Here is a 14,083-nt window from a genome sequence, read left to right on the forward strand (position 1 = left end):
GAAACCTGTGGATACAGAACAGCTTATATACAGTCTACAAAAGACTGGCAGAGCAGAGCCTAAGACGCAAAACACAAGTGTACTCTCTCCTTCCCGGTCCCCAAACACAATCATCGACACCAGTTTAAAAGTTAAAATAAATACAGTAATTTATTTACAAAAGTGACATTACATGAGAAAGTTATCTTAGGGTGGGCCATGAACATCAAATCCTATTAAGCAAGCAAAAACTATGCTTACTGTGAAGTTGCCCGAACGGCCAAGGCTCCAAGAACAGTCAGAAATGCCGTTTCAGGGTATTTATTTCGCCCCCAAAACTCCTCCGCCAAAGTCCAGTACAGATTCAACCGGACAATAACAATAATACTGAAAAATGACAAAATGAAATAAACACTTGAGCAAACACTACTGAACAAAACCCAAATGGATAAGAGCTCTCTTCAGGCTGTACCTTGATCCCACAAGGCCCTGTAGCTCTCCCTGAGGGATGTTACCCGTGTCATTACCCACATCTAACTAACTCACTTGTCCCTGCAGCCTCCCTTAAATAGGGGTGGATCATACCACCGGACACAGAGCAATTAGCAACCTTTCTTCTCAATAAATACTTATAAATAAATACTGCCATAAATAATCCCTTGTATAAAAGTAACCTAAACATACTAAAGATGTGTTACCATTAAACAAATATAAATAAGCATGAACACTCAATGACAAATACTCAAAGCATAAGAAGTAACCCCCCTCTCCCCTGCATAGCACTTGGCCCCTTCCTAAATCAAGGGCAATGCCACCAGCAGTGCAGGAGAGACAATTAGCAAACAATCAGTGAACACACAGTTTTCCATACACAAGTTTAAACATTAGTCCTTGCATGTTATAGAAAGCAGTTTCAAGTGTCTTTGTATATAGGGCACGGGTTGCCCCGTGACACTTACCTTAAACCAAAAAATAAATACACTCTCTTACCTACTCTTATCTTACTACAGAAGCACAGGATCAATGAAGAACACAAAAGAAAGGACACCCACCCCATACACTACCAAGACGGACTCATGCCAACAGTGACACCTCTAAACCTAAAAACACAGAAATCCACTGGTGTTGTTGGAGGCTGGCAAGGAGGAAGACATCTGAATGCTGGTTCCAGCCAGCCCTCCAGCTTTATATTTGAGCTCCTCACAGGAGCCAATCACCTGCAGCCTGCCCTGGTTCCACTTAAAAGTTAGCCACTCACACTCAGCCACCACTCAGTCAGCATTCACACCGGCAGCTGGTCTTCAATCAGTCACTCCTCACCACTCAATCACACATACACCAATGAGGCGTTATTATGTATCCCACCAACGTTCTAGCCCAGCTGCTTTGATTGGCCAGTAGTCGTTGTGATTGACAGTTATCGTTTTTGCAACTATGCCTATGCCTAAACCTAACCCTAAACCTAACATGACAAACAGGGCGACAAAAATAGACACATATGACCCTATAGGATCATAACAGGACCCTAAGTCAGTGTCATCCTCACCTGTGTCTCTCACTCCTCAGCTCCTTGTCCTCCTCATCCACTTCCATCTCTTCCCCTCATCCTCCAATCCCTCAACCCCTCACATCATGCCTCTCAGTCCTTTGTCTCATTTTTGTTCTCCCTCTCTTTCCTTATAGCCCCTTTGCTTGCTATCTCCTCACAACATTTCTTCACCATCATGCTCCTTCATCTCCTGCTCTTCATCCCCTCTTCCAGTGATCCATTCACAGCTCATCAAGTCATCAATTTCATATGCTATGAATAAACAAACTCAATAACTAACAAAATATAATTTAGCGGGTCCTTCGTCCTTGGCACAAAAAAGTTTGAGGATGTACAGTATGTTACAGTAGAATCGGCCTTAGGTCTTAATGGGTTAAAATGGCAACTTCTATGAGTTCCAGTTGAGTTAAGTTGAGTACACAATTTGTACTTTAAGGTCACTGTGACCAGCACGCTGCTTTGTTTCCTTAGTACCAGTCTCTGCTGGGTACCGACCTGTGATGACAGTTTGGTGCCTCCCTAGAGATGATGAACAAGGAATGCATGCATGAGGGATTACAGTACGCCCTGATATAAACCTCTCTGCAATACTCCTTTAGAGATGTTAACAGTATGGCAGCCATTAAAGGATAACATTGTAGAAGGTTGACATTCTCTCCAGGAGAGCTGGAGGGGCGATGCCTATATTCTGTAGGTACAGTTAAAAAAGAGTGCAGCCTCTTTGCCATTGGGGGTTTGTTTGCTCCCAGAGGTATCTGTACTGGAACCGGTGATGCATATACAGAAACACTAAATAGAACATGAAATCTTGTTGTTGCCAGTTGATTTAATACCCCTTTTGTTTTGTGTCAGCTTTGCTGCAGCGACCTTATAATAAAATATCACTTCATTTAAGACTCTGGTCTCTTTCTTAGGTATTTAGCTTATGAGATCACCCTGCTTCTGGAAATATATATATGCAGTTCCTTGTGTGGAAAAATATTTATTTGAATATAGTGCAATGGTTGACAGCAAGCAGTGTTTTAGATCAACATTTAATACAGTGTAAAATGTGATTGGAATATATTATGGTAATGAACACAGCTTCACTACATTTCACAGATCCATCACCATCAGATACATGCGGGTTCACATGTCTGTGAAAGGAAGACAAACAAAGTCATTAGTCATATTGACCATATCCATACACAGTGGCATGTTGTGACAGATTACTGTGAGAATCAAGCAGATTCTTCCATACTCTACTCTTTCTACTGTTAATGTTTAACTGTGGCTGAAAGCTGTTGTGTTAATATTCATTCACATATTTCTCTTACTGAAAATATCATAATGTCAGTTCAATGGCTATTGTTGCCGTCAATCGTGGAAATAGGACACAAAGTAAGAATCGGTGACATTTCAATTGCACAGTTCAGCATGTACAAATGTTTCACTCATTACATCAGGATTCAGGTCTATAAGTTGCATACTGTGTATAAGGACAGGTTAACATGGATTCAAGTAAACCAGAATTTAGTTATTAGACAGAACTGAATATATTATGTCGTTTCCCCAGGGCGATGGGTTTGCAAGAGTACATTTCTGTCACGTTCGCTTCAGGAGGGCATGCAGGACCCCAAACGTGAGATGAATTAGTAACATATATGAACTGGCAAGAAGCTGAACACGGTGCACAATTAACACATGATTGGCTACGACTAACAGGACACTACTTCACAGGCTGGGTGAGAGAAGACAGACACCAGCTGTACAAAGGGCAACAGGAAACACAAGATTACTTCAACATTTGTAAACCTAAAGTATCTTACATCACCATGACATAACATGTCGATTTGCTGACACATATGACGTAAATTGTCCATTCATTGTCAATGAACACTAATAGCACTAATAGCACTAATAGCTGAATATAGGAGGGGCTAGCACCCCTCAAAAAATAAAACAAGAGACAGATCATGACACATAAGCCTGTGGCCATCATCAGTGTACTAGAAATAACATTTCTCATATGTCATATGATCTCATTTGGTTGGATATTGTAAATCATACAATTAGAGTCAAAATTGTAGATGTAGACCATACAGAGGGCCATAATGTGACAATGCTGTACTCTTGTCAGCTACTCATACATTTAAATCCATTTAGGCTTCCTGATCTATTTATGTTTGGACTGGATGTTGGTGACTTTTACCATGCCTAGAGCGCAGCATATTTTCAATTGAAAGAAGATATACAACTGCCCTTATACTATTTATCCGATTGTTGTAAATGAGTAATTGTCTTCAATGAAGACATAGGGTTTAATAAGCTTGTCTTGATGAATAAAACGTACCTGACATTGAGAAGATGGCCCCGAATAATGACAGGAAGGGGAGGAGCCACAGATTGACTGCCTGCTGCTCTGAGCCTGAGACGGGAGATGTAAGAAATGAGCTTATAGTTGGATCGATGGAGCGATTGATGCATTGATATTCAATCAATCGATAGACGGATATATGGCACAGACAGACAGATGAATGGCTTGACAAAACAGTAGACCGACTGACATAGAGGTTAAGTGCTGCTTTATACACTATGAAAACTCACCGCCTATGGTGATGTATTTGGTTATGGTACTGTTTGTGTTGGTCCTGTTGTTGAAGGCCAGGCAAGAGTACGACCCGCTCTGTGCCTCACTGGCACCGTACAATGCCAGCTCCGGAGCCGTTCCATGCACAGCCTGCTCACTGAAAGCCCACTGGAACTCAGCTGGAGGTTGAGACTGTGCTGAACAGGACATGGTCAAGTTGGACCCAACGCTAAAGGTAGTGAAGTTCTGCTGCCCATTCACTGTGAACACCATGCTGTCAGGACCATCTAGGAGAGAGAGAGAGAGAGAGAGAGAGAGAGAGAGAGAGAGAGAGAGAGAGAGAGAGAGAGAGAGAGAGGATCGAGGGGGGAGACAGGAGACAAAATCAAATCAAAAGAAACAGGAACACAGAGACAAAGGGAGCAAGATACAGAGAGACAGAGGGACAGAGTCAGAGGAGAAGTGAAACAGAATGGACAGGGAGCCAGCAAATTAGACAACATCATTTATAACATGGCTTGAATTGTCAATTTACAGTCAGAAAGGTTGAATAATGGACAGAATCAGTGCCGTCCAACTCACAGCTGATTGTAAAGTTCACAGGCTGGCTGATTCCGCCACCGATGTCATTGGACGCATTGCACCTGAACGGTCCCTGGTCATAGCGGGTCACATTGACCATGGTGAGAGTGGAGCCTCCGTCACCAAGCTGAACTCCCTCACTGGCTGTGACTTCAGAGCTGCCATTGAGCCACAGGTAAGAGAGGGAGGAACCAGAGGCTACAGAGCAGTTGAGGACTGCTGTGTCGAACTCCACATAGTCTGTAGTATTTTGCGTTATGACTACATTGGAGACTGGTGCTGTAGGGGGCAAGAAAAGACAAAGGCTTTTGCTTCCTTCTCACCAACATTTTGAGATAATATTATTTTTTATGTTGGAACGGCAATTCAAGAGTTCCTTTCTGCATTGCTGGGCAATGCCTTTTGAGAAAACAATCATAACAGTTCTTACAAATGTATAATATAATACAAATACATACTACAATACATCTATTGTAATAGCTCAATAGCCAACTTGAAAAGCTCAGATACAGGTCTCAGTCTGTAAAAACATTTTGCTAACCCATGACTCAAGTTATCTACCAACTTTTAACCAAGATAATTGTCACACTTTTGTACAATCAATAACGTTAAAACTCATGCGGTGTCAGTAGTTATTGACACAACAGCACCAGATTCTAAGGAGTTGATAGCGGAGTGAGTGGCCACAATGGCACCTGTATAGTAAATCAGGCTTCACAAGGAAGGGGCCGTTGGAAAGATGGAGGAATGTGTTTTTATGATACAGTATGGTGTTTCTCCTATATACTTATCCTTGTGTGTCTGTGTGGTGGTGGTGGAGGTAGTTAGGCTACAGGGCGAGCGAACAAGCTATCCAAAGGGCACATTATGTAATGAAAATGGTGGTAGAATCATAACATACACAGGTTTTCAATTTACTGTTCAAAGTTTGTGGTTAACCCAAAACACACAAGACTAACTTGTTACTCAGTTCTATTTTTTTTTAATTGTTACTCAGTTCTGTTGTTTGTTTCTTGGTGTTCCTTAATGAAGGTAAACAATACAATTTAAAATTGTTATCACATTTTTTCTTTCTTATGACCTCCCCTATACTGTATATTGGTCCAATGTTAGACACCTGCCCTCTTAAGAGCAAACACTCTTTCCATCTCTCTCTCTCTCTTGCTCTAGTTAATTTACTCTAGCTGGGCTGTGGGTTTTGTGTGTGTGTGCGTGCGTGCGTGCATGGGTGTGTGTATTCCACTCGAATCCTCTTATTTTCCTTCTTTCCTTCCTCCCTCCCTCCCTCTCGTTCTTTCTTTCTTTCTTTCTTTCTTTCTTTCTTTCTAATCCTCACACAATACATCGTTATTACAACTCACCCTCTCTCATTTCTCTCATGTATTGCAAATGTCCCTTTTCTGAACAATGGGCCTTGATGTGGAACTTAAAACCCTTGAACTTCTCTAGGTGTAATTTAACAGTGCGATTCACCATATTCACATGGAAGCCATATACACTTATCCATATCACCTATCAGACAGCACTTTATGGTTTTTGTTGTTGCAATTCCTCTTTTTGTGTGAATTGAATGAACCAGAAATCATACTTGCTAATATTCATACGTTACATGCATAGATCCAATCTCACCTAAAACAGTTATGTTAGCGTTCGCCCTGACTTGGGTCGGTACGGTGCCCTGCATGACGTAATCCCCTGAGTCAGCCACGGTGACCGAGGTCAGTGTGAGGGTTGCGGTGTTGATGTCTAAGGAGGCTCTGCCAGCGTATGCAGGGAACACCCCCGCCTGACCCCCCTGCCAGTTGACGATGACGGCGTCACCCACTGACCAGCTCCCGCTCGCCACGGTTGTCGGAGGCGATAGAGCCAGGATCAGTGTGGCCCCAACGCTGGAAGGGTTGCCAGAGGGCACGACCTGCACGGCACTAGAGGCCAGCACCACTGGGGAATAAGCATATACTGTAAGTGTGAGTATTTCTATAGGCTTTTTTTCTTTCCCCCATAATATGGGTTTCGGGTCAGGAGAGTCAATCAAGCATAGTAAATACCATGGTCAATCCAGTTTTGGCATTGTGGGCAGGTGCCAAGTTCTGCTAAAAAAAAGGAACTCTCCATCAAGCTTGCCAGCAGAGGCCTGGGCCAAGGCTCAGTGGTCCAGGAACCTTGGCTGGTAATCCAGTCTGGCAGTGTGCCGCGGGTTCGACTCCCGATCCCTTTACTGCATGTCATCCCCCCATCTCTCTCCCCATTTCCTGTCAGCCTACTGTCTGTCCCTCCATAAAAAATATAAAATAAAGGCAAAAGCCACAAAAAAACATTAAAAAATAAGCTTGCCAGCAGACAGAAGCATGGAAGTGCTTGATTGGTCAGCCTACTCACCTGACCTGAACCCTAGAATCTGAATCTGAATCAGCTTTAAATGCCACATCACAGTTTTACAGGCAGAAAAGTGTGTGATATATGTTTTTGTGCATAGATCCCATCATGTAATTTGTCCAGTGTAAGGAGATCAAGACAGGAAAAGAAGAAAGTTTGAGCGCTTTTGCTTCAAACTGTACAATCAAAAAGGGTCTTCTATGGGTATTGTCAAGAGAGGGGGAAGACATTAGACCCAACAATGCAAACAAGTTGAAGGCCACTATCAAAGCAACCTGGGCTTCAACATTTTGAGATACTGGATTGTTTTTATTTTCATGATCTGTAATTAGCTGTAGCAGTAATCATCAAGATTAAAAAAATGCTTGAAATATTTAACTTTATGTGTAATGAATCTAGAATATGAAAGATTCACTTTTACAAGTAAAATGTAATCACTGTTCTATCACTGTGCAAGCATAGCAAAGACTATCTTCACAAAACATCATGTGTTGATGTGTCAGATTAAAGTATACGATGGTGAGGTCAGTTGAACACATATCTTGCAGTCAAGGTACAGATGAATACATTTCAGATAAATGTTGTTCAGTTGCAGGAAAGCTTACCTTGTATCAAAACCAACTGAAGAAGAATGGGCATTCCTCCACTTGACCTCTCCATTTTGCACATTGTGACACTGCGGTCTTGCTGTTTGTGGTCTAATATACATGAATTTCCCAGGCCAGCCCCCTACCCACAAAAGTCATGCAGACTTATCTCTTGGGTGTCCCAGTCAGTCAATCATTTGATGTTCACTCTTGTCAGACGACAATAGAGGTATTAGTCTCACAAACAATGTCCTGGGTCAAGTGACGTAAATCACCAATTAGCATAATGACAAATAATGACATTTGGTATGTTTGGCATCTTTCAACAACACATACTCTAGTATCTTTCCAGCATCTTAATAAAAGCACATGGATGTACTTAACTGTACATGGATGTACTGTACAGTAGTGACAATATAGCTGCCATATATTTATCCTATTATTTTACCCTATTGAAAAATAATAAAACAATTTCATACACAGTACAATATTATTGTTAATTTGTACACAGTTAAATGAACACTGATAATTTCACAGTGTAGGTGTCTTGAATGTTTTAATGAGTGTGATAATTTATGCCACTTGCACCTAGTACCTGTTGTGCACTTAGTACTCATTATAATCATTGTACATGGAGGCCAGAATAAATGCGACCGTGGGCCGCATTTACTATGAAAACCTGCATTTCCGTGTGTCACGTCACACCTCCATTATGGTCATGCCTCATGACATCACGCCTCCATTTATGGTCACGCCATGTGACATCACGCCTCCATCTCCATATATGGAGCTGACCTGTTCTGACATTCGCCACCCGTCCTTCCTCTTTGATGTCTCTCTGATACCTGTCCATTCAAACTCTAGACGGGCCCGCCACAAAGTTATTAGTGCAGCCTCGCCCGGCAGCCGGTGAAAACTCAACAGGCCTGAAACTTAAGGCCAGGCCCTACCTGGGCGCTCATCAAGCCCTGTACACTCAAGACACTGCCCCCACTGCCACCCTTAGATCTCCATGTGGAGCTGACATGTTCTGAAATTCTTTATGTTGATCTGACCTCATCAAACCCTGTACACTCAAGACACGCTCAATATAATTATGGCCGGTACAGAATTCATTCCACATGTTGATCTGACCCCCCCATGCCAAAGTGCCAGCCCTCACCCAGCAGTCTGCCGATGCGTGCACACGACCTCGCCCTAAAGGGCGTCTTACCTAAGTGTTGTTTGTATCGATGCCCACGAGAAGCTGATAAATCTGTGTTAAATCAGTTTGTAGATTAGAAGGGAAACATGCCAGTTCCCTCGTTATTGTAGATTAGAACCCAACTCGACAGTATACAATAGCTTCCTGTGACTGACTCCAAACTGAATGCTGGCAATGTAGTTTGTTTATTATGTTTTAAAACATAATTAAAACAAAGAAAGAAAGAAAATTACATAAAGAAATTTGAAATCCAAATGTACAGGCTAGCTTGATGTTATTTTTGTGTGGAAAAAAGGAAAAGGTGAATCACATTCTCCACCACATATCCACAGTTTCAGGTATTGTGAAATCTTCTGATTTCTTTCTTTCCTTCCAATATAGGTGGGAGGGTAAGGCAAACATACCTTTCACACATCCCCTAAGTAAACACCTGCATCATTGTCCAAATTTTGAAGCCAAGATCATATCAGTACCTGAGCACACCTGTGTATGTCAATGACACACTGGATGAGATTAATGTACAGGCTGGGTTATTTGCAGAGCATGTGAGACAGAGTAAATTACACTCCCTCGTGCGATGGAGTTGCATGCCGAAAATAGCATGATCTATGAGCTCACAATGTGTTGTATTGCTACATGTTGTGGGCTGGTTGGATCTGCCATTTCTGGCACACAACTCTGTTGTTTAATGAAACGTGCCTGCACATCCGAGTATTATCATCTTACTTGAAATGTGATGTGATGACTTCTTACCCCCCCCCCCCCCCCTCTATGTTTTCTTTTTCTTTTTCTATGATGCAAGAAAGATGTGTATTTGGCGCTGCACTGCGGTGACATGGACTAGCCGGGCCCTTTGTCTTTTTCTTCCTAACAATTATAACAATTTCTTCCTCGGGAGACTAATAAAGTATATCATTTCATATCATATCAAGTACAGACTTACAAGGAGTCGAGGACCACTTCAACCCTGAGGTGACTTGACCTCTAGTTGGAATACAACAGCATATATGCAGTATTACTAATTATTGGCTGCAATAACACATAACGGAGGGTGTGTTTTTTTTATTACAGACACAGTGGGTGCAGCCTCTTATCTATGCCTTTCATGCAACACCTGTATTGCCTGAAAAGATTTCTTCAAAGTACGGTAGCATTATCTTTAACCACTTAAGCTCTACACTATATACGAAGAATAGTGAAAATTGCCAATCTACATGCTCACAACTTGTCACCATGCGAATCCTCAATTTGATAAATATTTTTAAATAACATGCACAAAATAGGGACTCTGGAGTTTAGGTGGTCTCGTCTATGGAATTAGATTATTGGCACTAATCTAATTCCATACTCGTCAGCCATAGTTGTCTCCACCTGGCCGAAGGCATGGGGAGAGAGTATGTTTTGCACTCCGTCTGTGTGTCCGTCCTGTTATAGCGCCACCAACAGGTGGATTTTTGCAAAACACATTTTTGGAACAAATTGCCTCAAATCATCCAATTGCCATCTAAGGCATAAGAAGAAATGGCACCCTTTTCACATTGGCCTATTATAGGCGGGTCTAACATGAACGTAAAATGAAGCCTGTCAGTCCTTGAGTCCTTTGACTCGAGTGGGTGGGGGATCCCGACTTTATGGTCATTTTTTTTATAAATGGGACCATAATTTTCCAAAAAGAATATTATGACATTAGAAATGAGACTTTAAACTAGTGACTGGAAGCAAAAAGTATTCATGACCATGTTTATTAAGGTAATACAGTCTGGTGAAGTTGGGCCCAAATACATGGACTTCTATGGGGCTATGGGTTTTTTTGAGCCCAATGACAGCGCCACAACAGGCCATTATATGAACTTTAATTTCCTTAGTGGCTTCACAAAATATCTGTCTGACTGCCCCCCTGGTCTATCATCAACACAGAGCGAGACTTATTACTAGTGCTCAGATTGGTTGACTGAAACAACCTTCTATTTGCTTTTTATTGTAGGCTATATGCTATATTAGATGCCCGTTTTGCTTTACATGCAGTCAAATAAACCTAATCTGACGCCTGGCCAAGATTTGTAGTTCTTCTGTGGGCAGTGCACCTGCAGAATGCCATTGTAATTTGTGTTCTGTGAGTGGGACTACACCACACCATCTACAGTACAGGAAATTATTTGACTAATGCATTCAATATAATAAGCCAGACCGAATCAGCCGTTGGCAAAAAAGAATTGCCTGCCGGCGGATTTGAGTCTGTGTTATTAGCCAGGCTAGCTCAGTACAACATCAACTACTAGTACTACTACCAGCGAAGTGAGAACAAAACTTAATAAAACGCTGAACATACTGTAGCAATCAGTCTGGATTCCAGGCTAACCAATAATACTACCAGTAAGACGCGCAAACGCGGGAAGCGAACGCAGCTCGTACATATTTGGTTATGTCACCATGACTCAGCCATAACCATATAAGGAGTCCCATGACTCAGCCATAACCATATAAGGAGTCCCCAAAGCAGCTCCATATATGGGCACAAAAGCGTGACACACGGACACACAGACAGACAGACAGACAGACATGATCTGCTAGGTCTCATAGTAACTGCTGCATGAATGACACTAGTTTACATTATGTGTATACACATGTAGGTGTCAAATATTCCCATTTAATGGTGCTGCATTACTGCAAAGGCTTGTAAGCCTGTCTATGATATCATATTGCCAGGTTCCATTGTTAGACTGTGTGCAGTTGAGTGTGTTATGATCTTGCAGAGACTTATGAGCATCTTACAACTTAGAGGAGATTGTATGCACATCTTGGACCTATATTTAGGCCATTTTATTAATGGTGCAATGTTTCGACCTTATAGGCCCTCATCAGGCAAATATTTTACTGACAGACAAAAGAACATATCAATTATACAAATTATTGGATAATGATAACATAAAGCTTCTTGCCACATATCCCTGATTTATAGTATAAATGTATGACTCAGGCATTACATCAATGGCTTGCCCTGGCTAAAAGTGTCACAAGTCTAAGTTGTTCTGTGCTGCATGGTGACATTGATTCCTTACACTGTACAAAAGAAAGAGAGCAGAAGAGCTGCCAGATGAAAGCTTAGCACACTTGATTATGGAAAGGTTGTGCTCATGATGTCCACTTTTACCAACTGTATACTACAGGAGCAAAATAACAACAATAACAACAACAACATTGACATTGCTATTTTATGAATACTGCTACATTAGGTAAAAACATCCTTCTATTATTTCATGAAACCTCTGTCTGTCTGTCTGTCTGTCTGTCTGTCTGTCTGTCTGTCTGTCTGTCTGTCTGTCTGTCTGTATCTTGGAAGAGGACTCCCCAACCCTAACCGTCACATCTCATTTGTGCAAGTATAAGTCCCTGATTGGTCAAATCGCACAAATTATCAACAGAATGTAATTAGCCCTTTGCTAAATCCCACCCCAAAAAGCGATTGTCCAATGCCAATCCAAATAGTTTAGCAACTGTTGCTATGCAGGTCAAGCTTTCGCCACCTCATAGCTGTCAATGTTATTTTGCATGGCTGTGTTGTTGAACATACAACAGTATGTATGACTGACCCACCCAGGCAATAAAACGAATGACCGTAGTTTTACTGTGCAATATGAATTTTATTTTAAGTTTATTTAAATAATCGTGCAAATTTCTCCAATGCATGCCTACTGCAGGCCTGGTTGCAATGCCGTCTCCAGGCACAAATCAGCAGGGGGGCATACTTTTTCCCAAATGGGCCACTTAATTTTTCAAACCCCCCCCCCCCCCCCCCCATGTATAACAAAGTCCCCTACAAAGTGATGCTTGAAAAAGGCTACAATTATGCAGCAGCACCAACAACAAACAAAGAAATACAAATATATTGAGCATTATAATGTCTTCTGCATGCATATATAACCTTGTATTTCTATTAACTATTCAATTAATTTGAACATATTTACAATAATCATGAAGAACTTATAGATTTAACATTTGTAAAACATTAAAATATTGGTAGGGTAGGGTACTACTGGCCAATCTGGACTGGAGGGGCACAAAAATCAATCTGGGGGGGCAATGCCCACCAATGCCCCCCTGTAGAGACTAGATTTAGAAGACATTTTGATGCTCTTGATTATACTGAAATGATCGATTATTTATATGGAGAAATCATGTCATGCGTCTCTATGGGGGAGAAGGACATCGCTACCGGTCCTATTGGACAAGGACGGATTGGGGAGCGACTTAGCAAAGGGCTAATTGCAACTCATTTGCTGCCACCATTGACTACGGTGCTGCAACTTGTGTGCCCCTTATTTTGAAGACCACAAAATTCACCCCAAAATGAACCGGAAGTAAAATCGCCTAAAGTTAATCTGATGATCATAACTTTAAAAGTCATCAGAAGTGTTAATATCGTAACCGTGAGGTAGCGAGGATTAAATAATGAGCCTCTAACAATTCAATTTAATTCAGAGAAAAAAAGCGTCCTAAGAAGGCGGGGAATCATTGGCCTAGCGACGGGGACGCTGCTGGACGGAGGATATCAGCGAGACCATTCTGAATCAATACAATACAATACAAAAAGACCATTCTGAGACCATTCTGAATCAATACAATACAATACAAAAAGACCATTCTGAGACCATTCTGAATCAATACAATACAATACAAAAAGACGTCAAAAGACACACTTGGCAACGACTCGAGCGACATTGGAAAAAAGGCGTAAAAGACGTTCTTGGCACAGAGTGAGACATTTTAAACATATAGCCTAAAGGGGGTACATTTATTCAAAAATAATATTAATAAGAAGAAGACTATTCCCTAAATATGTGAATTTTCAGACCTCTAAATTGTACTGCCTTGAAAATGCTATTGCTCAGGGGAGGCAGTGCATATTTTCCTTTAAAGGCAGCTAATGTGAACGGGTCCACCCTTAGATGATTGCACTTTCTTATTGACAATCAACTTAGCTTATACATATGGGCAAAACAGAGAATTATGATATTTGAATGACTATCTGAAAATCTAAGCTTTAGGAATCCTGTTCTAACTATACACAATACCTCAGCAAAAGGCTTTGAGTGTTTATTGCTACAATGTTGAGGAAACAAAACTAAACACTTACATTCTTGTGTAGGCTACTTGAGACTTGAGACAAATATGTGAGATAGAACTTGTGCAACTTGGCCAGTGCATATATGTTTGCATATGTTTGTCTCAATGTATTT

At 41.3% G+C, this 14,083-nt stretch overlaps 1 protein-coding gene across 1 annotated transcript; it reads right to left on the minus strand.

Annotated features, from left to right (window-relative positions):
• Window positions 1–2,525: 2,525 nt before the first annotated feature.
• Window positions 2,526–7,715, minus strand: LOC308318590 (cell adhesion molecule CEACAM6-like; the record flags this gene model as incomplete). Its single annotated transcript, XM_080768206.1, has 6 exons — window positions 2,526–2,664; window positions 3,861–3,935; window positions 4,115–4,384; window positions 4,680–4,958; window positions 6,309–6,620; window positions 7,661–7,715. 6 exons carry the CDS (start codon window positions 7,713–7,715, stop codon window positions 2,657–2,659), a joined length of 999 nt encoding a protein of 332 aa, XP_080624332.1. The 3' UTR covers window positions 2,526–2,656.
• Window positions 7,716–14,083: the final 6,368 nt, after the last annotated feature.

Source organism: Protomyctophum bolini (assembly GCF_963924005.1).
Source record: "Protomyctophum bolini genome assembly, chromosome: 7".
Classification (NCBI taxonomy): domain Eukaryota; kingdom Metazoa; phylum Chordata; class Actinopteri; order Myctophiformes; family Myctophidae; genus Protomyctophum; species Protomyctophum bolini.